Source organism: Sinocyclocheilus rhinocerous, unplaced genomic scaffold (genome assembly GCF_001515625.1).
Source record: "Sinocyclocheilus rhinocerous isolate Xijiao unplaced genomic scaffold, SAMN03320098_v1.1 scaffold3776, whole genome shotgun sequence".
In the NCBI taxonomy this organism is placed as follows: domain Eukaryota; kingdom Metazoa; phylum Chordata; class Actinopteri; order Cypriniformes; family Cyprinidae; genus Sinocyclocheilus; species Sinocyclocheilus rhinocerous.
In genome coordinates, this window is record NW_015659960.1 from 14,473 (window position 1) to 41,462 (window position 26,990).

Genomic DNA, 26,990 nt, shown 5'->3' on the forward strand with positions numbered 1-26,990 from the left:
GTTCTGGGGGCTCCTTATCATCTTATAATGTTAACAACAGACGCCTTCCTCACGGGCTGGGAAGGCCACCATCTCACGTGGCACGTAAATTGCCTGGAGATGCTGGCCGCGGATTGATACACTTACTTCCAGACCTGAGGGGTGACCGTGTGCTTGTCTGCACAGGCAACACATCGGCCCTGAGGGTCTCTTAACTGAGGTTGCTGAGACCATACTCCAGTCCAGAGCTCCCACCATGAGGAAACAGTACGCCCTGAAGTTAAAACTTTTCACTTCTTGGTGTGAACAGCAACTGCAAGACCCAGTCAACTGCCCAGTTGGTACAATTCTGGAGTTTCTGCAGGGTTCTCTCCCTTCACTCTGAAGGTGTACATGGAAAAAAATAATATATATATATATATATATATATATAGGTGTGTCTGTACAGGGACCTAACAGTGGCACTGTAAATTTCTCCCCCTAGTGCCTGGAGTTTGCCCCGGGAATGGTTAAGGCCTTCCTTTACCCGAGGCCCGGCTATGTCCCCAAGGTGCCCACCTCTACGGCAGGGCCCATAGTGCTGCAAGCGTACTGTCCTCCTCCCTTCCAGGAAGCTGACCAGGAGAAGCTAAATCTGCTCTGTCCAGTGCGAGCATTGGACGCTTACGTCCACAGAGCTACCCTGTGGAGTAAGGCAGATCAGTTGTTTGTTTGCTTTATTCCGCCTAAGAAGTGCTTTCTGGCGACTAAGCAGACCCTGAGCAGGTGGGTGGTCGAGGCCATCTCACTTGCTTACGAGTCCTCTGGCTTTCTGTCACCTATGGGGGTTAGAGCCCATTTGACCCAGAGAATGGTGGCCTCCAAGGCCTTATTCTTGGGTGCTTCCCTGCAGGACATTTAAGATGCGGCGGGCTGGTCCTCTCAGCACACATTTGTTCGGTTCTATAACCTGGACCTGGCCTCTACCCAATTCCCAAGTCCTCTCGTCTTAGATGTGCTCGCCTGATACACACCAGACAGGGACTTGTTAGTATGGCACAGTGGGCATTCTCTTTCCCAAAGCGTTTCAAAGCAGTTCGAGTTCCCTGAGGGGGAACGTCTCAGGTTATGTATGTAATCATGGTTCCCTAAATGGAACGAGACACTGCATCTCTCTGCCATAGTCCCTGCATCCCTGTAGGCGCTTACTTCATCCTATCAGAAGCTAACTGATGCCGGGTGCACTTTTAAGCTTCCTGGTTGCTCACGTCACCCCGCTCGTGATGTCTCACTTCTCCATTGGACTGATTCCACACATGCTTCAGAACGTGGTCACGCAGAGGCATTCCTAAAGCGCTGAAGCGTTTCGACGCAGTGTCTTGTTCAGGTCAGGGAACCATGGTTACATACATAACCTGAGACTATCTATCTATCTATCCAATATTTCTCAAACTGCATCAAAACACAGAAAGTACAAACAGAACTCGATGCAAAAAATCAATAATTAAAAACAAATTTCTCCACAGTTTATGGACTTAATATTCCATATTCAAAGATATTTTTGGCTGGTCTGCTGTGTAAAAAGTGTGTGTGTGTGTGTGTGTGTGTGTGTTGGTACTCTTATTCCATTGCACAGATTACACAAACAAAAAACAAACAAATAAATAAAATAAATATTTCACCACACATTATGGACTTAATATTAAATATATAGAGATATGTTTAAATAAACAAGATATGTGAGATATTTTTTAATAAAATAAATACACCACAAAACAGACAGACAGACAAACAAATAAATAAATAAATAAATAAAAACACATACACAGTATAAGCCTCTTTTAAAGCAGGACTTCACCCAAAATATTTTGTCTCCTCTATATACAATAAGGTTGTTAATCTATTATGAATGAACATTAATTTACAGTAAAAGACTGTATATTTACTAACCTAGAATAATACATTCATGTTGTTCACTGATAGTTAATGATACCTAATGCATCAACTAATGTAAGCGAATTGAATCTTATAGTCAACTGTTACCTTTTTTGGGGTTTGAATCAGTATGTTAACCTTGTTGGTGCAATGTGAGGATTATAGTTATATTTTCCATTTTTCTAAATACAACTTTAAAATGTTTAAAGTATTGCCATTTGTTGCCGCAGTGTGAACCAGCCTTAAAAATTGTAATATTTTGCAAGTACATAAAAATACATGTTTTTAGTCTTTATTTCTCCAGTAACAAAAATGTGCACAGTAGAAAATCCAGGCAAAACAGCACATTAGTTCTGAAAGAGCAATATAAAAGCAGTTTATTATTAAACTGTGTGGGCGCGACCTACAGCAAATACACACAGAGAGATTAGAGAGGTGCAGTGTGACAGATCTGTCGTCAGTGCTGATGAGTGGACACCGCAGTGACTGTGTGTGTGTGTGTGTGTGTGTGTGTGTGTGTGGAACAGAGGGGTGATAATGACTTGATGGTCTGTCCTTTACCATCCTCAGAAAACCCATGAAATGGACATATAATTAGATACACAGTGTGAGGATGTGCCAGTCCACTGACTGTTGGCTCACTTTAAAGCAAATCGGTGTGGGTTTAACATGGGATTTGTGAGCATAGAGGTCTGAAGTGCAATAACAAAACATGAGTTTTAGAAACATGTTCTAGTGCAAAAATAACTGCCATATATGTTGCAATAAACAAGAGCCAATTTATTAATATCATAACACCTGTATAAAAGTGTTGGGACTTTCTTAGCAGATCACAGGGATATGTCAGGTAACATGCACACAACCACCTAGATTAATCAATTGATTTGTTCAGTTACTAAATATCTGAAATAATCACTTTGGCTGCAATAGCGCAACAGCGCCTGTTCAATTTTTAAGCAGCCTTGTTTCCAGTAATATTTTTTTCTTATTATTATTATTATTTTTTAATACTAATGAACACATAATCCACATAATACTTCACCATAATTGTGACATCATTTTGTTGGAGAGGTTTTAAATTGCATTTGTCAGTAAACTAATGAAATTAACAAATTAAATTACATTTAATAAACTAAATGGAAAAGTAATGCAAATTATTTGAAAACACCTTTGATAATATCTCCTGAGGTTCTTAATTTCTGATAATCCCTACATGATCTTATTAACAAGATCTTATTGAGTGAAAACCATACACTTTTTTTTTACATACATACATTTAGATGTCTTATTATCCATTTTATTAATGCTCTATAATAACAATAACAGTAACAAAATATCAATATCCAGGGCACCATGACACTGTCTATTAACCACATCAATAGATTCTAAATGTTTCTGAGCTTGTAAGAGTATGTCTATCGTTAGTACTATCTGTCTGTTCTGACCTTCAAACTATTTTACATTTAGTCAGATTTTGTCAAGCCAACATAAAGTCTGTCTTACAAATGTTTCAATATAGTAATATTGATTAAATTTTTTAAAAAGTTCTATATCCATGATGAAAGTGGAGTGGGAAGTCAGAGAATCTGTGTGTCACAAAAAAAAGAAATAAAATAAAGAAATAGTTTCTGCACACGACAAAGTTCAAATTAAATGAGGAAAACGACAATCCCACACAAGGGCTCGACATTAACGCTTGTCTGCTTGTCTGGGACAAGTGGATTTTGTGAAGGGACAATTAGTGAAAGAGAATTTTACTTGCCCCGACCGGACAAGTAACCTGATTAAAACGTCAATAACAAACAATAACTAGGGCAGCACCGAAACTTTGGCGAGAATGATTCTGATTTTATTACTTTCAGTGTAAACGGTGACTGATAACGAATAATGTATTGATAGTATCAAGGTTGCGTCACGCAACCTGTCTGACTCGCCGAGAAATCAAAACTAATAGGCGCAACAGCACAAAGAAACAAACATGAACAAACTACTGCGGTAGAAAAAATATAGAAAAAAATATAGCCACAGTGTCATGTGTTCCTGTGGCTCAGTGGTAGAGCATTGCGTTAGCAGCGCAAAAGGTCGTGGGTTCAATTCCCAGGGAACTCACATACTGGTAAAAAATGTATAGCCTGAATGCACTGTAAGTCGCTTTGGATAAAAGAGTTATCTATATAATATATGATATAGGAAAGCAACAAGAGTGATGTTTTCCCGACTATCAGCACAATTGCAAATGTGACATTGATTTTATACGACAGTAGTTTAATAATCAAGTAGTTAATATTGCTGAAATGTGCATGGTACAGATAAAATGCATACATTTGTATTCTATACTGGGATAATATTGGGGTGGAAGACAGGGTGGCAACTGCCACCATAAGAAAAATGCCAGCCCAGTAGATCAGCCCCTGAGATGCACTCCATAAGTTGATATCGTACCAATGCCACAAGACGTCACTGTTGGCAACATGTTGATTCTCTGAGGAAAGAGCTAACATTGTACTGAGCAGTGAATGCCATACCCTCTCAATATATTTTACACTGTAGCATTACTATATGTGGATGCTGAAGTGCGCTTAGACACTCCGCGCTGCAATTGAAGCATAATGATTCCAATATTTTATTGTTGCTGCTAGAGATGTAGACACTTAGGTTCTCACAGCCCCACAAGCTGTTAAAAGTGTCCTTATTGTCCTTATTAGTTTTATTGTATTCTGACCTCTAACAGTGTAAAATAGTAAGTACATTATCTCTAAACATTATAGAGCTTTTATTTTAGGAACATAAGATGAACTGTTCAAATTCTGATTTTACAGAAAGTTAAGTGATATTTCTAAAAATATTTTTATTACACCTCTCTGTTCAGCTTCTGCTAATTTGTACAGAACAAATTTATTGAATTCCCTAAGTTTTCTAATTTATTAAATTTTTCAATTTAAATTGGTAAGAACCGCATGAGCTTATATTTATTAGGAACAGCTTTTATTTAGTACAGAGGTTTTCCAACTGGATTCTGGGCAGAAAAGTATCAAAAGTGTATTGTAAAAAAATAACAACAACAATAATAATAATAAAAACTGTAAAAAGTGATCAACTGCAAATGTTACCTTAAAGAGATTTTTTTCCCCCAATTTAACTTTTACCTGATTGAAATTAACGTTGTTGGTATAACAATGCATTTATTGATTCAGTGATGCTAAATAACCTTTTAAAAAATTATTTAATTTAATTTAATTTAATTTAATTTAAACCAGTTAATTTATGTTACCATTTTTAGGTTACAATTTTTCCAGTGTTTATTAAATTAATTAAATTAAATGTTGAATTAAATCAACTGAATTACTGTCTTTCTGCTTTCTAAAACCTTTTAAAACAACATTTATTGTGAATAGTGTTTATAAAACAGATTTTAATGAAAAATGTTCTCTTCAAGAGAATGTATTTAACATTACTCTAATAACAAGCAAAAACAAAACAAAACAAAAAAACAAAAAACAAATACAACATACAAATACAAAATTAATATTTACCAGATAATATTTTCTTTTGGTTTTAGTACAATGACACTATAAAATCTAATTAATGAGTTTTTAAAACAGCGTGTTGTCTTTATATTATAATGTTTTTTTTTTCCTTCACACAGTAAAATACATTTTGTAATACATTAAAATACTGTATATCCTATATTTTAGGAAAGGTCTTGAAGGTAATTATCATATTTAGGGGTTCATGGCATGAGTTTAAAAACCCAGAATTTAGGGCCTCATCCATGGGAATTAGATAAAATAATAACCCTTGTTTTATATTCTCCATCTGAGATCTTTCCTGTATGCCTATAGGGTACTAAAAATTCCTGTGTGGGTATTACACATCTAATTTTCAGGCCACTGTGTCAGATTTACGATGGCCATTTAATGTTTTTCCTCACATCACTTGATGGATGATACAGACCTGGGATGATCTCTGAATCTTATAGTCTCACCTGTACAAGTCTAGTTCCAGAGTTAATTTAAAGCGATTTAAAGGTCATATATTGTGCCTCGGAGGCCATTTTTTTATTTGATTATCTCTGTGTCACTGTCACACACTTTGTTTGTATGTTGCACCTGGGCAATAATACACGAGACATGAGAATGCTTGGCTGTTGCCAATCTCAAAAAATGTGGAAAATCTGCATTGTTTGCTGAATGATATTGTAACTCTCAATCAATGCAAGTTTCTTGTCTTCTTGGTTCATTTCAGCAATAGAAGATTCATTCACCCTTATACTAGCTTTTCTAGACATCTCTTTACGTTTTAATGTTCAACTGTGTACATTATATTAAAATGAACACCATTTTCCAAACATATTTTTATTACAGTCAGTAGTCAGATACCCCTTTTCCACCAGCATGAACCGGGTGCTAGTTCAGAGCCAGTGCTATTGCCGGTTCGGAGTTGGTTCAACTGGCGAGCCTTCTAAGAACCGGTTTACCTTTCCACGGGCTAGAGAGCCACCACAGAGCCAGGTCTTATATCACTGAATATGTCTCATCTTTCCCAGTAATGCTAGCGTGGCAGCGCCAAACACAACAAGCTTGTCTGAGATGCATTGGCGTCATGCAGACCGATCGGTGCACGACACCAAAGCACCACGAAAGCGATCCAAAAGCATAAAGAAAGGGGTAACAGTAACAGTTTTTTTAGTAGAAAAATGGCTCCAATTAGCATCTCAACTTCCTTTGATATGAAAAGATAGATGACATATATGGACATTATAGTACTGTACATGAAAAAAGTAGGACCAATATGTTGTCATGGACAACAGTGGAATATTTAGTGTAATGGTCAATATACAAAAATATTTCACCACTCAGGTCTGTGATTGACCAATCAGAATCAACTATTCTAGAGAGCAATGTAATAAGAAAAGATACACAACCAATACACTTAAACTACTTCAATTATCTAAACTACTGGACTACAGAAAAAAAGGCTGCAATGATCTGCAGCAATGTGAATGTAAACACTTTAATCCATGCAAAGCCTGATTTTGTGTACCGTTGTTTTATGAAATATGTCAGATTGCAATTTTAAAGTATGTGTTGCTTTCTTACCATTGCCACAAGACATAAATTAGTGTAAAATGTCTTCCTTATTTGTCTCTTTCAGGAATATAGCTGAGCAAGTTAATAAACATTGCAACATTCCATAAAAAATAAGAATGGCCAACTTCAAATTGGCAAATTTTGATTTCATGGTGATTTTAAACTTTAAGGTTTGTTACCACAATAGTAATGCATGAATGCATGTACAAAAGCACTACATACTTGCAAAAGATATGTGCAGCTGTATGGGTATGCACATTATGTCTATGGTACTAAAATGTTCTGAACGTTACCTGGCTACATGGTTAATGACAGGCGAGAAGTTGGTAGGTCCGTAGAGCTGGACGGACTTTAGACTCTGGTAATATGCCTCCATGACTCCATCAATGCCATTGCAATATGGATTCTGAGGGTTTCCATTCTGTAGGAAGATAGGAAAAATTTATTTTGTTTGTTGCTTTTACTGCACAGTGCATGCAGTTTTAAATAAGGAGACAAACAGTGAGTACCAAACAAACTTAAGCTTTTAATCCACTGCCTGCAACCGTATTCACATGTGTCCAATCACTGCCGATACCCACCAATCTCTTGCCGTAGTACCGTAAATTAGTGTCACAAATATTCAGTGCTTACGTGAATATTACATCTCCTTTCTTTTAAAGAACAAATAAAACAAAAACAAATTGTCACTGCAGTGTACATATATACAGTATATATATATATATATATATATATATATATATATATATATACTTGAACCACTGAAACATTACTCTAGCATAAACACAGAGGATGCTGCATTTCAAAACATTTCAACACATATGACACTTATAGCACACGTAGTACACTATACAACAAAATTTGTGAACAAAGTGTCCATTCTTCTCAGACCGCCCATACCAGATTCTAGATTCCATTCTCTACTTCAGCAGGTCCCTGAAGCATGGCCGAGGCATTGATGTTTTGTTCTTCCTCCTTAATGTTTGCAGAAATGCAGGGCTCCACGGGCTCCTCTTTTGTGCTGAGAAGGTGACGCCAGTTTCTGCAATATACCTGGCCATCTGAAGTGCGAACATGATAGGATCTTTCTGTATTGGCAGGATGAACAACAACAGCGGGCTTCCAGAGGCCGTGCTCTTGTATGTGAACAGATTGTCCAGTGTGAAGCTGTGACAATGGACGAGCTGAGCGATCATAATACTTTTTCTGATGCTGCTGCTGCTTTACCCTTTTGGAGTGTGCCTCTGTGAAACTGACAATTTCAGGTAGGAGCTGCTTGTTAGTGGTTGGCAGTATGGATCGCAGTCTGCAACCCACGAGGAGCTGTGCAGGCGACTTGAAGTTGTCAACAGGTGTAGTCCTATACTCTAACAGGCTGTCCATCCTGTCCATCTTGGCTTTTGTCAAGATCAATTTTGCGATCTGCACAGTCTTCTCAGCCAAACCATTGCTCTGTGGGTAATGGGGGCTAGAGGTGGTGTGTGCAAAGCCTCATGTCTTTGCAAAGTCTTCAAACTCCTTGCCTCGATATTGTGGACCATTGTCGGAGACAAATTTCTCTGGGATGCCATGTCTCGCGAAAATGACTTTGAGTTTGCTGATGACAGTGGCAGCCGTGGTGGTGCTGAGATTGTCCAATTCAAAGAAACGGCTATAGTAGTCTACTGTAACCATGTATTCTTCAGAATCAGAATCAGAATGAGCTTTATTGCCAGGTATGTTTACACATACGAGGAATTTGTTTTCGTGACAGAAGCTTCCACAGTGTAACAGAATGACAGTGACACCCTTCGTGGTTCCAGGTAAAGAGGTCTGAAGCTATCACCTGCCATGGTCTGGTTGGTATTTTGCAAGGAATCATGGGCTCCTTAGTGTTTGAACGACGTTGCTCCAGGCAAGTATCGCATCTTTCGACCATGCGTTCTATTTGTTTACTCGTTCCTGGCCAGAATAACACATATCGTGCTCTTTGCTTCGACTTCTCTATGCCCATGTGACCGGCGTGAATTCGTGTGAGCATATTTTTTCTGAGTGAGGTGGGTATGACTATTTTCTCACCTTTGAGAATGATTCCGGTGGTCAATGAAAGTTCGTCTCGGAAGTTCCAGAAATTACTGATGTCTGCGGGGTATTTCTTCCTCTCTCCAGGCCATCCATCCAGAATCACCTGTCTGAGCTGGACGAGCTGGCTGTCTGATTCGGTCTCGGCACAGATTTGTTTCAGCACTGACTGGTAAGCTTTTGTATACCATGTGAACCTGCATGTCCATTCCTTCGCTGAGATTGTCGTGCTCGGTCTCTATGGACTTTCTAGAGAGGGTGTCCGCCACTGGAATCTCCTTTCCTGGCCGGTGTGTGATGGTGATGTCATATTCCTGGAGTTGAAGAATTACTCTTTGAAGTCGCGGCGGAGCTGCGGCTAGAGGTTTTTTCATCACTGATTCAAGCGGCTTGTGATCATACTCCACTATGACTTCACGGCCATACACATACTGATGAAAGCGCTTGCACCTGAATAAGACTACGCTTCTCTATTTGAGCGTAGCTAACTTCACATTCAGTCAGTGACCTTGAGGCATAGCTGAGCGGCCCAGAGGCCATATTGGTTTTGGGCTTAAAAATAGGCTGATATTTCCAAAGAGTTTTCTAGAGAATATAGGAATCTGTCAAGTGCCTATCTCTAAAAACCTGTTCTGAAATTGAAAGCTTTGTGTATTGTTCTGTCTGGAGACAAACACCAGCGAAGAGAACATTCAGAAGCAGATATCAAACAATTGCGTCCTCACAAACTGGATATCCTGTGACTACAGCATAAAGCTAACTCTGCAGGACAGGTGTTTTAAAAACTACTTACCAGGGCAAACTCATGGGATATTCTCCCATCAGGAGGAAGCTTGGCTCCGAAGCCCAGTGCAGGGAACATCTTGTCACTGTCATAGTCCTGTATGATCTCCCCCACGGCTTTGAGCGCCATGGCGTAGGCGTTGAGCTGATAGGGATTCATGTAATGGAGGGAAGTGGGCTGGGCTGGGTTGCCTGGGAACCGTATGAAAGAAAATGTGTACTTTTAGTGCAGCTTAACCATTTGACAGGAAAAGTATTCTAATTGAATTGTCAACATTGTTTAAAGTACATACTGTACATATTCATGGCTACACTGTTGAATAGTATAATACATTATAACTCATGACAACATAATGTGACACATTAAATATGGTCTTATTTTATAATGTATTTCAATGCATAATACTCTTTAACAGTATAACTATGGATATAACTAATATAATGTAACAATTTTTACAGTTATTTATGACTAATTATAAGATACATTCATTATGAAGTTACTAGATTGTTTGATGAATGTAATTTTCTCTACTGTTGATATATTTTCCCCTCAATAAACTCTTAAGTACTACTTGTTGATTATAAGGTAGTTGTAGTAGTAATGTTTAGGTATGGTGTAGGGTTATAGAAATATATACATATAAAATTTTAAGTTTGTAGCTCTTTACTCTTTGTGTACACTGAGAGGCTGATATTATGAATCTAGAAGAAAAAAAATAAAGCTAGTGATGTATAAAAATAGATTTGCCAGGATGGCCCTGTAATGCAGTTGGTTTTGAGGTATTTCCTTTGAATCTGCAAATGAATGTAAAAGGCAGGCCTCTCAGTATAATCACACAGATCAGAGCTCTTTATCACATTAAACCTCACTCATTATGATAGAGGGCGGCTATTACTAGCCCTTTTTCATGCCTCATCTGCATACATTTCAATAATTCCATCAGCCTTCTGATGGAGATGGCACTCACCGTTAGAAGCTGTGAAATCAATCGCCACTGTGAAATTAATTTGAGTCCTGCACAACAAAGAGACAGAAAAAAAGGTAATGGTTATTTCAGTCATACTTCAATCTTGTGAACATTAAGATGCTCCAGGTGTAATAAAAGCACATTATTAAAAAGCAAACATGGTAATAAATGCAAACTCTTTAGGAGAGAATAAGGAAATGGATAAATCGAGATATCATTGAAAAGGATTCTTAAATGTCAGTGTAAAAAATACCATAAAATCATAAAAATAACACAAAAATAATATAAAGGTCATGTTCTGATTTACAAGACATTTGTGTGCATAAACAATATTTGCTCGTGTTGTATATGTTTTGTTGTTAGCTCAACATGCTAACATTACACTAATGTGATACTGAGTGTCACATGAGGAACCGGGTGTTCCAAATCACTCCCTTTTGAGGTTCCATATCATTTAGGATGCTACATTACAAGGTACCCAGATAGCAAGAACTATATGGCTGATAGCTGTCACATCTATGTCTATTTTATCAGGAAATTCAAACGATATATGCCGTTTCGAGGCTCTCTGATGTGGTGTGACAGATCGCAAGTACAAGCGGCAGTGCGGAGAGCGAGTGAATGTGATCATCCCTTTCTCTTTTCTATAGTTATAACACGAAATAAACATGAATGAACATCTCATGTCTCACGTAATCTCTCAATCAGTTTTTTTCAACTCAATAAAACAGCTTGTTATCAATGTCACGAAGCAGCATTACCTTTACCTTAAGCAAGTCATTCAGTGTCCACAGCTCGTTACTTTGCTAGAAAAATGAACTCTGGAGAAATATTTGCACTATATTAGCCAACATATTCATTATATATTTTTTACTTAATCTGTTAGTGATGTCTTAATTTGTGTATGCTTAATTAGTGTACATTTTAAATCTGCCATGAAAACAAAGTAGAAACATAATTTTATAGTTATATTTAGACATTACGTAAAAACTGCCTATGTGCATTTTACATGCCAGTATTTCTGTAGAATTTTCTGTGCCAATATATACAAAATATGAGCACCAATGTGAATTGTTTACTTCTATATATTCAGCATAGATGTTTGAATGAAGTTATCATCAAAATAGTAATAATAAAATTGTAATAACTGAATTTATTTAAATACAGAGCCACAATTTGTTTAGTAAACCACTGTTTAATAAAAAATAAAAAAGCACTTTTATGTTCAGTTTTCTCCTCCTGCTGTACCAAAAATGTATCAAACCCTAACTTCAAAACCAAGGAACTGAATCGTTATTTTTGTGTACCACCCCTAATGTTTTCATTATTATGTATAATATTAAGTAGTATGTCTAAAAATAGCATGTTTTTAGAGTAGCTAATGTTTTGTTCATTTAAAAATGGCTACACAGCAGCATTCATGTCTTGGGTGGTAGAAAAAGAGAATGTGTGCAGTGTTGATTTGCAGTCATTAATAATATGTGCTTGTCTTAATATTCAAATAATATCTAATATATGATACTAATTATGGAACACTAATGTTCTTTTTTTTCTCTCCTTTTAAGTGTACTCTCAGCAGCGTACGTACATGCATGGAACATACACCGAAAATTCAAATGCCTAGAAGAACGGATTAAAAAAAGTGACAGACTGACTGTGATTGAGAAAGACTGGCGAGATTTACTAAAACAAAGTATCAATAATTGTACATTTATTCACTCATTTGACATTCACAACATAGCACACTTCTGTTATCTTATGTATTGTACTTCTGCTATTAAAATTCTATTATATATAAAAAAAGACTGTGAATCAATTTTTGTTCCAGTTCTGGGCCGGCAAACACATAGTAATCTGGGCCACACTTTAGCTGCTGATTTGGGCCAGAAATGAGCCAAAGGAAATTTGTTGACTGGGTAGATGCCTATGTAAGCAGTAGACTAGAAGAGTATAAAACAGAGTGAATTTTATGAGGTGTACTCTGAGTCTAAGACATATTATGGTGCTTTTCTAGGATATTAAAGGCATCAGAAATGAATGATTGTTATTTATGCATGTGTGTTTTTCTCTTATTTGTGCTTGTAACATTGCATCAGGAGAATAGATAAGCAGGATACAGGATGGGTCTGTGTTTGCTGGGACATTGAGCCAAGCTAACTAATGCCGTAAGTACAGATCTGTCTCCTCTCATTAGACTGCTCTCATTACTGAGCTTACAGCTGCAGTCACACACGCACATCCCCAAACCAGAAATACACTCTTAAAATGTGTGCGCAAGTGTGTGTATGGTCCTGTCCCCTGATCATTAAATATCCCAGCATATCTAAAACTAACCAAAAACAACATTATTTTCATAAACAGCAACAAAAATAGTCAAGTAAACATGAAGCACCCAGACTGGAAGGCACACTGTTGCCTATAGTAGGCACACTGTTAACTTAACACCATGCTAACACCAAAGCCCAATTGGAATCAGTTGTTGTTATCACACTCTCTCTCTCACACACACACACACACACACACACACAAAAGATATTATGAAGAATATTTCAACTGTTATTCATTCATTCATTCATTCCATACAGCAAAAGTCAGTGGGGTCCAAAACAATAATGACCCTCAACTATCAAATCAGTCACACATGAGGGCACATAACTGGTTAGGATGTTGCCTTAAAAGGTAGCTGCTAATGTAGACATTGGAAAGTGATATCCTAGTGATTTCACAGATGAGAAGGAGCATGAGACAGCTGAGTAAAGATATCCTACCATTACTCACATTCAGTTGAGACTGAGCGAGTCATACCATCTGTTAGGATAATGCTTACAGCTCTCAGAAAACATGTTTGTGACACACCACACACCCAGTGTGTCACACAGGCACATTAGTTGTTGCATAAAATTTTCATTTTCATAATTATTCCTGTTTTCATGGGATTTTGACTGGTTGGCTAAAGTCTGAATTCATGCTTTCATCCATACGTTTATTCTGTTTTCATTAATTTATGCATTCATACATTCATTTATAATGTCCAAATTAAATGGACAAAACTCACACTCCAGAGACCAACAAAATAACCAGTTCAATGAAAAAATGACATTTTCTGTGTGGATTTTATTTCATAGATCAAGCAATCATGTAACAGACTCTACCATAACTATTAAACATATGTAGTTGGCCATTTGACTTCTAAAAATGTCCACAGTTATGCAAGTAGGTTAGGTTGAAGAAAAGAAGTCTTAGTAATCTTGGAAGTAGGAAATGTTTAGGTATGATATCCAAGGTTCATCACAATCTAACAGCTGCAAAAAGAGATATTCAATTACTACACATGCAATCATCTGCTATCACTGTCTGATAAGGTTTGCAAATGGGGAACTTTCATGTGCATGTTTGTTTATGTGTTCTTTACATAATATAACCTGAAAAATGTGTAGTTTCCTACTTATAACTTACAAGAAAGTGCACTCAAATAAAAGGCCATCACAAACAAAAAATAAGCTATGATTTGAGGTGAGGGGAATGTTGGCAGTACAACAAAATTGAGCTTCAATTTTATGCAAAAGCAAAGCAATGGCAGTGGAAATAGTGAAGCTCACATGATCTTCCACCAAAATGGAACCCCTACAAAAAACCAACAGCAGCACAACTCGGCAATCTTTAGCAATTCAATCTCTGTTACTTACGCAACTTGAAATTTGAATGATTCCTGGATGCTTCTTTTGTCATGGTACAAAAAGGGCAACAAAGGCATCAGGCATGCATAGCTTATAATTCACTTAATATACTGTACATATAAATTTATTGTGCTAGTCAAGAAAAGGTTTTTCTTTTTATGTGTAATGTTTGAGGCTAGTTATCCAAGCCAGGTGAGGCTAGTCAACCAATACCATATATAATTGAAGGGTTGACAGAAGCAGAATTCTGTCGGAAACACTGGACTAATGTGTACAGCTTGACAAAAGATCATTCAGGCCACTGGGACCATTGCAGGCCACAATCTTGATTGATTCTGGCATGAACTGAAAGCTAGTGAGGGCACTTGAGCAGAGGTGAACATGACTGTATTTTCCAGAGGTTTCAAACAAACTGAACAGCTATATCCTTGGTGCACTCGAGGGGACATCTGACAGTAGTCTACTTGTGAAATGACTAGAACTTAAACAAGGAGCTGAGTGGAATTGGGTTCCAGGAAGGGCCAGATTTTGCTTATGTTATGGTGAATGATGGTGAATGATGAACACAAATGGTCTTCTAGGGTGACTTCAACAATTTAACACACCTTTGGGTGACAGGTTTTGGCTGGAAGGAAGAGGAAGTCAGTTTTTTTTTAAGACTGTGCATGAGGTGATGAGTAGTCCTCAAGGTCTCTATGTCAGAGAGGATGTACTGTTCTCTAAAAAAACAGACGTACAGTGGGTATAGAAAATAATCACCCCACTTTTAAAATAATCACATTTTGTTGCTTTGCAGTCTGAATTGAAGATGGACACGGTTTTTTTCAGCTGTATTTACTCAGTGCAACGTATAGCATCCGAGTGAAAGATATAACACTGACATTTCAGAAAAAAATAAAAAACAGAAAAAGGATCACCCCTTATATCTTTCACTTGGATGCTATAAGGTACACTGAGTAAATACAGCTGGGTAAAACAAAAACTGTGTCCATCTTCATTTCAGGCTGCAGAGCAACAAAATGTGATGATTTTAAAGGGGGGAGATTCTTTTCTATACCCACTGTAGATAAAAAAAGCATGATGAAATGTACACCTGCATGTGATCAGCAAAGCAGCGAGAAGAAAATACATGCTACTAGATGACAGTGCAGAGTGATTTAATTGTAGCAACAGAAAAGAAAGAGCCCCAACACTGAGCCCTGTGGGACACCAGCTCTTTCCTGCTCTTGGAGATCTAGATTTCTGCAGGGTTTAGATCCAACTCCAATCAAACACACCTGAACCAGCTAATCAAGGTTTTGGGGTTCATTAAAAATTACAGACAGGTATGTTAAAGCAGGGTTCAGAAGGAAGGTAGATCTCACAGAGCAGGAATGAACAGCCCTTGTGTAGGTACTTGATGAAGAGGACAAATTAAATGAAGCCTGTGCGACAGGCTTTTAATGTTTGATTGATATGTATTCATTACTAGTTAAACAGTTACAGACTGAGCAGCCTTAATCGCTGTATAACACATTCTCTTGTGGCTCCTGGCATAGTCCTGTCAGTCTAGACTAAAAATTGAGCCCTAAAGTTTCTCAAAAGAGTGCTCTAAAATCAAACATCAAAACCTACCAAAAAGGCCTGTTAATTGGCAAAACAGATCTGCAAATATTTTTGGTTTCTCTCAAATAGACACCAGACTCGCACAGAACCTCATTTTTCATTCTGCTGTAACCCCCTGGGATTTCTTGTCCCAATTTGTTTCCCAAAACGAGCTGAAAAACAGTCTGTAGCTATGCGAGTCGTACCTGACTATAGCAGAATTCATAGCAGAATCAAATGTCCAAAGAAGAAAAGCATCCATCAGAAGGTTAAAGGGGAAAAGATCATAGCCATGCACTACATGTATTCCATCCAATAGGGGATGACAGTTTCATAACTGAGAGCTTTGTGGTAGCGGCAACCTTTTGTGGTACCTGCAATCTAAGTGTTTGTAATGGGGGTGGTTTCTGTAAATGCAGGTGTGAAACTCAGCGTCTGAGAAAATGAGGGTTAGAAGATGAGGGCTGCCTCTGCCACAGATGGGACTCAGATGTTCAGAGAATATCCGCAAGAATATCAGGTTTCATTATTTAATTAAATCCCAAAGACACCTGCTTCTAGGATTGTGGGTAAAGCAGAATGGTATTGGTGTGAGTAAGAGAAAATGAAATAAAGTCTTATTGAGATCAGCCACTTCATATACTGCATATTTAAAATGTATCCATGATATACAATGTAATCATGCAATCACAGTACAGTGGCAGACCAGCTCACTCATTTCAACAGTTCAGTACAATTTTTTTTATAAAAACTATTTTCTGTCACAAAAATTATTATTATTATTAGAAAACATTGTCAGAGATATGAATTTTGAATTACTGGCCTGACCATGCCAGGAAATAAAAAAAATTGAGCCCTGACAGAGATTGATTAAAGTCAACAAAAGCCATCACACTGGGACAGCTTTCCATTGGTGTGATAGAATGATTAATACAAGTTGAGATTTTGTTCTTTTCCCATGGTCTCTGGAAGGCTGATGAAGTTCTCTGTATGCATGAGCCTGTGGCTGGAGAAATGTCTTGTGACATAAGCATGGGAGACGACAGATGTTGTTGACTGGAGGTGAGAGGACATTGTCCATATGGGGATGAGTGACTTCAGGGGAATGAAGCAATTTAGTCAATACAGCATTACTTTACTACAATATACATTCTACAAGCCACATATGCAGGATATGTCCACTTATATCCATCATAATTTATTTCCTTTGTCAATTATATTGAAAAATATAAGCACTAGTTTCCCATATATGAAAATGTATTATGTAATATAGCACATTATTATGAACTACTTTACTTCTAAGATCGATACTATTAGAGATAAAATTGTAACCATGCAGCCGTCAGCTATAGTATCGCATCAGATAGCTTGCTATAGATCGCCTGAGGAACAATATTTTGCAGTATATTCCCATATATTTTTGTTTCGTAAGTGCTCTTGCTCTTCATTCACCTCCTATATTATGGTTAGGTAAGTCCTATTTAGTTGCATATGAGAGCTAATTAGCTGTTATGCTAAGAGACGGAACACTAATGGCAGTAACACTGAATCCATTCTGCCAGTTGAAATCCCAATAGATCACAACAGATTAAAGCAAATAAGGGCAGAGCTAACATGCAACAGCATAACATTGTTAATGAAATCATGAAACTCTGGATCTTCTCCCTATAATGTATAAAGACAGCTAGTGTGAGTGTAAGTGTGACTCAGTCCAGGGTGCAAAATCCTCCTCCAAACACACAAACATGGCTGACAACAGCTGTCCTTTGAGAGAAATCAACACACAAAGCTGTAATTTACGACTGCAGATGCTTGCAGAGTTCTTCTCATTTAGGGCTCCCTAATACCAATTAACTGATTGGATTGTTCTTCATCACAATGGCTGTCTCTCTAGAGCGCTGTGCTCTTCATCTCCTGCAGCTAATGAGGTGCACTCAACACTAGTGTCAATCACTACTCAGGGACGCCACAGAAAGACAGATGACAGAGAGATGGCGATGAGAGAGATAAGAGGAGAGAAGAGTGAGAAGATAAGGGGAGAAACACTAGCTGTTTATCACAGTAAAGCATTCAGTAATAGCAGCTCAAATAAGTGTCAATTAAATGAAAACAGAGTTAGCAGGGAATATAATATAATATAAAAATATGAAATATGACACTTTTGATGATTGAAATATTTTCTAGGTGGATTTGAAATGTTGTAAATAAATGATTGTTTCATTTAATAAATGTAATTTAAATTAACATTTTAATTACATTTTTAATTTAATGTTCATTTTAAATGTAATATTTAATAAATCAGAGCTTTGATGTGGATTGTACTGTAATTGGTCAAAAACATCAATAACTCAAGAATTCAGATGACTTAAGAATTCTTAAGAATTCAGTTGATATACAGTACAATAACAGGTGTATATGCATTCTGTATGACCAAACGGTCATTTTGCAAACTTTCGTTCCTCTGCATCATGAGTCTCCGGAACAAGAGAGCCTTCAGCCTTTTATGTCTGGTTTGTGCTTTGGTATTGATGTTCCCATAGCGTCAACGCCATGACGCAGCGTCGAAGTTCCACTTCGAAAGGGAATGTCTCAGGTTACGTACAGTATGTAACCCAGTTCTCTGAGAAAGGAACGAGATGCTGTGTCTCATTGCCATGCCTAGGCTATGCCTGTGTGCCTCCTTCTGGCAAGTAGAATTTGATGAGATGCATTTCAGGCTTCTGTTTATAGCCTTGGCCATGCACTACATTGCATCACCATGTCATTACGTGTCTGCTTAAGACACCGGCTCAATCTGTTCTGATAGCGTCAATGTAGAACGACTGTTCTGATAGCGTCAACGCAATTACGCAGCTTCTTGTTCCCTTCTCAGGGAACCGGGTTACATACGTAACCTGATATGTTTTTACTATTATATTGGAGAGCCGAAATTTTTTTTTTTACTGTAACTTATGTACCTAACTACAACTTCTCTAACTATCTTTAAATCTTTGTCTTGAGCAAGTACGTACCAACTTTTGCTCCAAGCCGTTAAGCATGCTCATAGTTAGTTGGAGTATTTTGCTGTGGGCTACAGCACAAACACTGTCATGCAGAATTACACTAACAGTGTTTCATACTGCAACAGCCAACAGGTGCAGAGAAGCTTTTATCACGGCAGAGGAAAAATGTGCATAAATAGGGAAACTGAAAATGTGGTTGCCATTACGTAATGTGAGCGAGTTCTCGACAAAATCCATTTACAGCCCTACACAACTTTCCACTTTAGCCATTCACACAATGACGTGCACTGAAAAACAGCTGCCATTACTGCCAAGAAACATTGCTTTGGAGTTGTCTCCTGAAAAATAACACCACAAATAGTGCACTTGCATGTGCATGTCTTTCTATTTGCTGTACATGTTTAAAGGAATAGTTCAGCAAAAAATGATAATTCTGCTATTGTTCATTCTTACATGTTGTTATTTTTGTCCATGAAACGCAAAATTAGAATCTTCAAACAGCTGTGACCATGGCTATAAAAGCTCCAGAAGCAACACAAAAGAATCATAAAAGTAGCTCATACACTAAGTATAATGACGATAATGAGACATACAAATGACAAAACCACATTAAACCAACATCAATACAAAAAGTAAGAACTTGACACATGTGCTTTACACTAGATGTTCAACTCCTTTTAAAAGTGTTTCAGCTTTGTCTTCCTTTGTTGACACTCTTATACATCATTGACCTTTAAATCACTAGTGTCATTATTTAATATCTCCAATCCTGAATCGAAAACAAGTGCACTAATGGGTTATTCATTCCATGATTTATACTTTCTAATTGGATTATATCAATAAATGATGAGCTGGACATTCCAGTACTGTTACAGGAAGTGTGAGAGACACATGCAGACTGTACCCTCCAGGAGTGGACAAATTCAGCTCGAGTGCACTGACCTTTCACCAAAACATCTCAGAATAAAAGGAAGGAGTAGCCATTAAAACAGACGTCTGGCGGTGCGGTGTCAGAGCAGAGGTGACCGCAGCCTCCCTCTTGTCACCATAATGAAAAGCATTGCCCAATGTAGGTGTGCGATCTGCCATGCATGGATGCACCCTGCCTACCCCTCGCATTTAATCGCACATACATAGCAAACACCTGAGCTAAGATTAGCAACCCAGCCTCAACTATTATCTGCCATGAATGGATTTGGTCACTCATGGTGTTTGTATGAAGTCTGTCATCTGTACTGCCAGTGTAATTACCTAGAAGCCCTCAAAACGGACATTAAGAATCTGTCGAGACCTGCTGTTGAGGACGAAGAATGCGTTGGTGGTGGTTTGGGATCACAGCTACAGCTGTGTTGTCACCACTGGTAATGTGAGAATTTAAATTTGCTTTCCACAGACACAGGTGTTGTCTGTTGGGCTTTCCACCTCAGAAGCTGATGGTAAAGAAAGAGAAGTGTGTGCGAATGAGCAAAACATCACTTACCCGCCTTTGATGTAATCCAGGAAGGTGACTTCAATATCAACGAGAAATGACAGCAGTGTCACCTGAAAACATGAAGTCAGAAAACCCCATGATGATTCTGTGTGTTGTCATGTCGCTATATCAACGTTTCACGGAATCTTCTAAGTATAACTGATTCTGATTTAAGTAAAGAAAGAACGTCTCGGTTACGTATGTAACCCTCGTTCCCTGAAGGAGGGAATGGAGACGTCACTTTGAAAATGTACCTTGTCAAGCTACAAGCTAGCCAAAACTCAAAGTACAGTATTACAGTATTTATGCTAAATTTACTCTACTACTGGAATGGTAAATTAGTGTTAGATTAGTATTATGCTATAATTTTAGGTCACATTTTTCTGACTGGCAGGTCAACAGTTTTACTAGCTATTGCCGTCCTTGACATGGGGCGAGATTATCTATAGTAAGCGCAATGCACATTCATAAGACCAAAACAGATTTTCATTTTATCTTGAGTTTACATTTTATTTCCAGCATTAAAAGCAGCCAAGTAGAATGTGCATGAAATTATGAGTGATCCTGGACTAAGATGGAACGAAGATAATACAAATTTGTGGGGATAGATGGCTGAAACGTGTTCAAGCTGTTTGACAGCATATCTTAAACCTCATGAGGACTGTAAATTGCATAAATAAATTTGTAGTCAACAAAGGCCAATTTACACTGCAAAGGTGCCATTATGCTTCTGAAGTGGCATTTAGGTGTTTTCACACAGATTATTTAATGTTGTTGTTATATACAGTATATATATATATATATATATATAGTAACAATGTTACTTTTAGTTCCTCTCCAACAATACAGCAAACTAAATCAACAAAAACAAAATCATACACTAGCAAGAATGTAGCATGAAAAATGTTTGCTTACAGTTCCAGAGTTGAGATATTTTTTCTTCTTGCCTTTCTTCTTCGGGTTTATGACCTGTGCAGAAAAAAAAATTAGTGATTATAATCACTTATGGGATAATGGAATTTGTATAAGACCGAATAAATGCTACATAATTGAGATGCATGCACTGTATGACATTACACAACACCCCATCTACACTCAGCAGTTAAATTTAAGCAATTTTTTGAAATTTTTGTAGAAATTGCATTTCTTAATGTGTTGACATTAGCCTTAAAATATAATTTTATTTCCTTTTAGCCTCTTTTAATACTGTGCAACAAACAACTGTTAGAAATGTAATAAGAATTAAGCAACAATTAAGGTAAGAAATTGCTTGACGCTTTCTACAAATGCAATTCAATTTTAAAATGAGTTATTAATGTACAGTTTTACTGACATTTAACCAGCATTTTAAACATGAACTAAATAAACAATTCTAAAATGTCTATGTAATTGTCATTTTAAAAAAGTAATTCATCCAGTTACATTTTTAGTTTTGAATTAATAAACTCTAAGTCCTCCATACCACTAGACCACCTTAGCAGTGGAAAACCTTGTTATCTTATCTCACTAGTGGAATCATTACGTGAAATTGGAACCAGAATTGTTAAATTCATCGCTCCATTCCAATCTCTACTGAGACATAAATGAGTGTCCGCATGAGTGTATTTGTGTGTGCAAGAAAAGAAGAAAGAAGGAGAAAAAAAGAGAAAGAAAACTAGAGAAATACAGTACATAGGAGAAAGAGAGAGGTTAGAGAAATGTGTTTGACAATTATGAGATCAAACACAACAAAAGACTGGGATTACAGTGATGATTATTCACATATGGAAAAGCGTGAGCCACATATATAAAAATAATATAAAATATGATCTCTGTCCCTCCCACTCACTAATGCTGAATGAGTTATGAACAAATGCAGTCTGCCAACTGCCAACTTCTCTTTAGATCTGTGACTCTAAATCCTCACATTGTTGAGTTTTTTTTCTTAAATGACAGTCTATCTATCTATCTATCTATCTATCTATCATAATTTCAGTGTGATCTTCAACATTTTAGTTGCACATTACATCTTGGATTGTTTTGCACAATGTAATTGTTATTAAAGGATGGGCAGTTTATGGGACAAATTATATAAACTAAATTTGAGTAAATGCAACAGTGTGCTGTAAGATGGTGTTTACAGTACATCGAGACAATAAAGATAAAGCAGCAATATATGTATATGTTGTGTATCTATGAAATAATTATCTGTTTACATTCTGTTTACATTCTGAAATACTGGTCAAAAGTCCTGCTCTAAATAAAAATATATTAAACTTCATATATTTTATTCTTAACTCTTATTGTGCTAGCTAGCTAGCTAGCTAAATAAATAAATAAAAAGACTCCTTGACTAACATTACAAGTGCTCTAGACCTGGTCTGTCATATGCAGGCCAACTGAACATCTACTTAAGTGGGAAAATATGTTAAATGTCAAAATCATTTGTGCTGATAAATGTCAAAATCAGTTGTGTTGAATAATTCAGATATATACTTGTACACTAAGATCTGTTGTTTTTACGTGTTTCTTTAAGTTTTTTTTATTTTATTTTTTTAAGTTCTTTTCTGGTACCCACACACTGAGAGCTGTAATGTGTGGAATTTAGTAGAGCATTTATAATTGACCGTATAGGTTGTCTGGCAGTTCATGATTTTCTCACTTATTAATTCAAAATTCGCAGCCTACTTGAATAATAGAAGTAATATATACTGCATGCTACAGTATATTTGTTATACTGTGTGTGAAATACCATGTTAATGAGCTCTGAAAATGAATAAAATATAGATTAATAAAATTAATAAAATAAGATTACCTCATACACGTTAAATTGTGACTGGCCTCTTGACAGTTCTCTGTAGCTTGTGCTGAATTCTCCAATGAAGTCATGACTGTAAACACACACATATACACAGAATTTTTTTTTAACCATCACGTGTCCCTTTAGGGACTCAGTGGAATTGATTTTCTGCATGTGTGGATTCAATACTGAGAAAGAAACATATACTCATGTTGCCTTATGAATTGAGTTTTGAAACACAAAGGTGTGTGTTTTGGGCTTTTGCATCTATATGTGGCATCTTTTCATACATGTTTCGACCAGAAGAATAAATAATTAATAATAAATAAATGATAGTAAATTATTGGACTGTATTTGTTATTTGACTTTTTTTCAGGTTGCAAACACCAATACACTCAAACTAACAAACAAACAAACAAAAAAGTACTTGAAATGCTGGACAATTTGATCATAAGAGCATTTCATTCTCATTTCATGCTCATTTACTGTGTCCCTGTGAGAAGACTTTAGCTATCAGTATATTACATTACAAATTAATGGATGTGTCAGGTGTGTATATTAAGCTTCAAGTGACTGTTTACAGTTCATTACCCGCCATCCCGATCCCAGTCATACACTTCAACCTTGATCGTTCTGTTTAGAGAGAGAGAGAGAGAGAAGCAGCATTATACATTGTGCCTTTGTGTGAATTTCTTTAAAAATGAATTTGAATACAGCTCCAGACAATATCACACATCTTGTATGTTGAGAATGATAAGAAAAAATGTATCTGTCCATTCTGAACATTTTCCCCTTTTCACTGCAATTCTATCAGATTTTTGTCATTGTTGTTTTTTATTGTCTGCCAGATGAAATTGTAATTCTGATCACTAACGAAAAGTAACAGCACATCTCTCTATGACAAGCCACACAATTTAATGTATTATTGTGATGCCTTTTTGTATTATTGTATTATGCATCATTTATGAATAATTAATTCCATAGCACAAACACTGCATGCCAAAGTTTAAAACTGAACAACAATAATAGTGATGTGCATGCATTAGAAATCATTTCTAATAAACTGTTCTGAATTAATATAGTTCATTAGCCTAAAGCTGTGTTCGTGTCATGTTGGAATTACTATATTCATGAGATGACCACGCTGAGATACTACAGAGCTGTTCATGTCGTTGGACTAAGAAATTATTTGTTTCCATGGTAATAATCATTACACCAAAAAATAATATGTGTACGGCCTTATAGTTGATGACAGGAAAATACTTAAAATGCTGCACTGATTAACCTCTTTATTCTTTTTTCAAACCTTGAAGAACAAAGAAACAACACCAGGTGTCATGGGCTATAATAAAATCACAGGTACCTTCTTCAGATGCTTATGTGAAAAGCTGAAACTTTCATAAAATTCAGTTTCCTCTTTTTTTTTTTTGTAATTATAACAACTATAATAATTAGAGTCAATTTGATCATTCCAATATGACACAACTCCAGGCTGCTGGTTGAGATTCTCAGAGTACTGATGCGGCATGCAATATGGAATTCAAATGATGCTTGATTATAGTTGTGCATTTTATATTTTTGAACATTTGAACATGGGCGATCAGATTTTAGAGCCAGAACTACCCTTTTCAAAACTGGGATTATAACTACAATCTCTCTAAAATCAGTTTACTTTTCCTTCCATGGCACTTTCTTTTTAGAGAGGAAAATTAAAAAATATTTCATACACTAGGGTTAGAGGGCCGGATTAGTGCATTTTGACAGAAAATAATTACAACTCCTGCTGTCCGTGGCGTGACAGCCGAGTGATAAGTTTGCACAGTTCAAATAGGACAGCTCTGTCAATTACATGGAGCCTTAACGCAACACATGCTAACAACAACCCAATCCCCACAGCATCCCTTAGCACCCATTCTCAGTGTTATCAACAGCGAGACACTCCGTGCTTCTTTATTAGAGCGTGTGTGCTGGCTTATCTCGCGTCCCAGACTCCTCCGGACGCCCAGCGCTCTTCCAATCCGTCTGTCTGTCTCTCTCTTTCGTTTCCCACATGTTCAATCAGAGATAAAGCTGAGGCATTGTGTGGGAGAGTGCGTTATAGTACCGATCGATGCTCATCAGTGAGTGCCGCTACGAGGAAGCTTCCCGCTTTATCGCCACACAGCAAGAGCCCTGTTTGAGCTACTCATGATGGAGGCTTCTGGGATACCATGTAGCGGTTGGGATTCTCTTCTATGTTGTCTCGTGTCTCTTAATATTATTTTTAACTGTAAAATAATTTCTCCTATCCCAACATAATATGCAGATATTACCATAAGCAAAACATTCAAAAGTAGATTTTTTTTTCTATGTTTACATCTGTTTTTATTTTTAATTTATTTATTGTTTGACCAATGTAGATGGGTGAATCACTATACTGTATACTGTATTCACTGTTTATGTATGTGTTCTTATGCTTTACCAATGTAAAAAAATAAAATAAAATCTGTAGTGGACATTATGGTTTAATTTACAATTAAATTATAATTTATTGATTATGTATGTCATCCTTCTCCAGCAAAATTGATTGTAAAGGGAAGTTTACATAATGCCATTTTCAGCTAAAAACATAAACTTTCCATGCTTTTTGGATGTTTATTTACACGACAATGGCATTTTGGGGGCCTGAAAAAAACAAAGTTTGATTTCCAAGTGCAAGTTTTTGAAAACGATGTCATTATAGTTTTTGTGTAAACTAAATAAAAAATACAAATTTGTGAAAATGGTGACATCATGCGCATACATATTATGTGTTTGGTCTATGGCAGTGGTTCTCAAACCTGTCCTGGAGTACCCCCAGCCCTGCACATTTTGTATGTCTCCCTCATTTATCACACCTGATTCAACTCATCAGTTCATTAGCGGAGACTGCAAGACCTGAAGTGGGTGTGTCAGATATAGGGAAACATACAAAATTTGCCGTGCTGGGGGTACTTAATGGAGAGGTTTGAGAACCACTGGTCTATGGGAATGCACGCAGTCGCGTAGTGTTTGTGACATCGCCAACTACTGGCCTGGCATGAATAATAAAGTGTTTTTAGTTGTTTTCACGGATCCATGTGAATGGGAATCGTAACAATGTTGTTGTCGGAAGCCCCATCCTTCCCGAAGGAGGTTTCGGAAGCACTTACACATATGAACAACCGTTTAGGTGCATATGGAAGATTGGAGGTGATTATAACCCTCCTGGAAATGGCAGAAGTCTGCCGGGGAAACACGGGCTCTGAGGCTATTCCTGGAAACCGGCTCCACACGAAGGCTATAGAATCTAGCGAATGTGTTGGGGGTCGCCCAGCCCGCAGCTCTACAAATATCTGTCAGCGAGGCGCCACAAGTCAGCGCCCAGGAGGATGCAACACTTCTAGTAGAGTTAGCTCGCAACCCGAGCGGGCAGGGCACACCCTGTGCCTGATAAGCCAGGGTGATGGCATCCACAATCCAGTGGGCCATCCTCTGCTTAGAGATTTCTTGGCCCCTTCTGCCGTCCTCCGTAACAGACAAAGAGCTGGTCTGAGGTCCTAAAGCTTTGTGTCTGGTCTACGTACCATCTCAACTAAACCGGGGCCTTTCAGTGCCTCTAGACGTTTGAGGTGAGAACACAGGAGGAAACCGGCTCCACACGAAGGCTATAGAATCTAGCGAA

General features: G+C 37.3%; 1 protein-coding gene across 1 annotated transcript in view; it reads right to left on the reverse strand.

Moving 5' to 3' along the window:
- The window catches only part of LOC107724705 (copine-8), a 60,859-nt gene that overhangs the window by 11,008 nt on the left and 22,861 nt on the right, over window positions 1-26,990 (reverse strand). The window contains exons 5-11 of the mRNA XM_016533721.1: window positions 23,900-23,941; window positions 23,324-23,399; window positions 21,445-21,498; window positions 20,539-20,600; window positions 10,796-10,842; window positions 9,838-10,019; window positions 7,277-7,404 (exon numbers count right to left, since the gene is read on the reverse strand). Of these exons, the coding sequence (XP_016389207.1) occupies window positions 7,277-7,404; window positions 9,838-10,019; window positions 10,796-10,842; window positions 20,539-20,600; window positions 21,445-21,498; window positions 23,324-23,399; window positions 23,900-23,941 (591 nt within the window). The remainder of the gene's footprint in view (window positions 1-7,276; window positions 7,405-9,837; window positions 10,020-10,795; window positions 10,843-20,538; window positions 20,601-21,444; window positions 21,499-23,323; window positions 23,400-23,899; window positions 23,942-26,990) is intronic.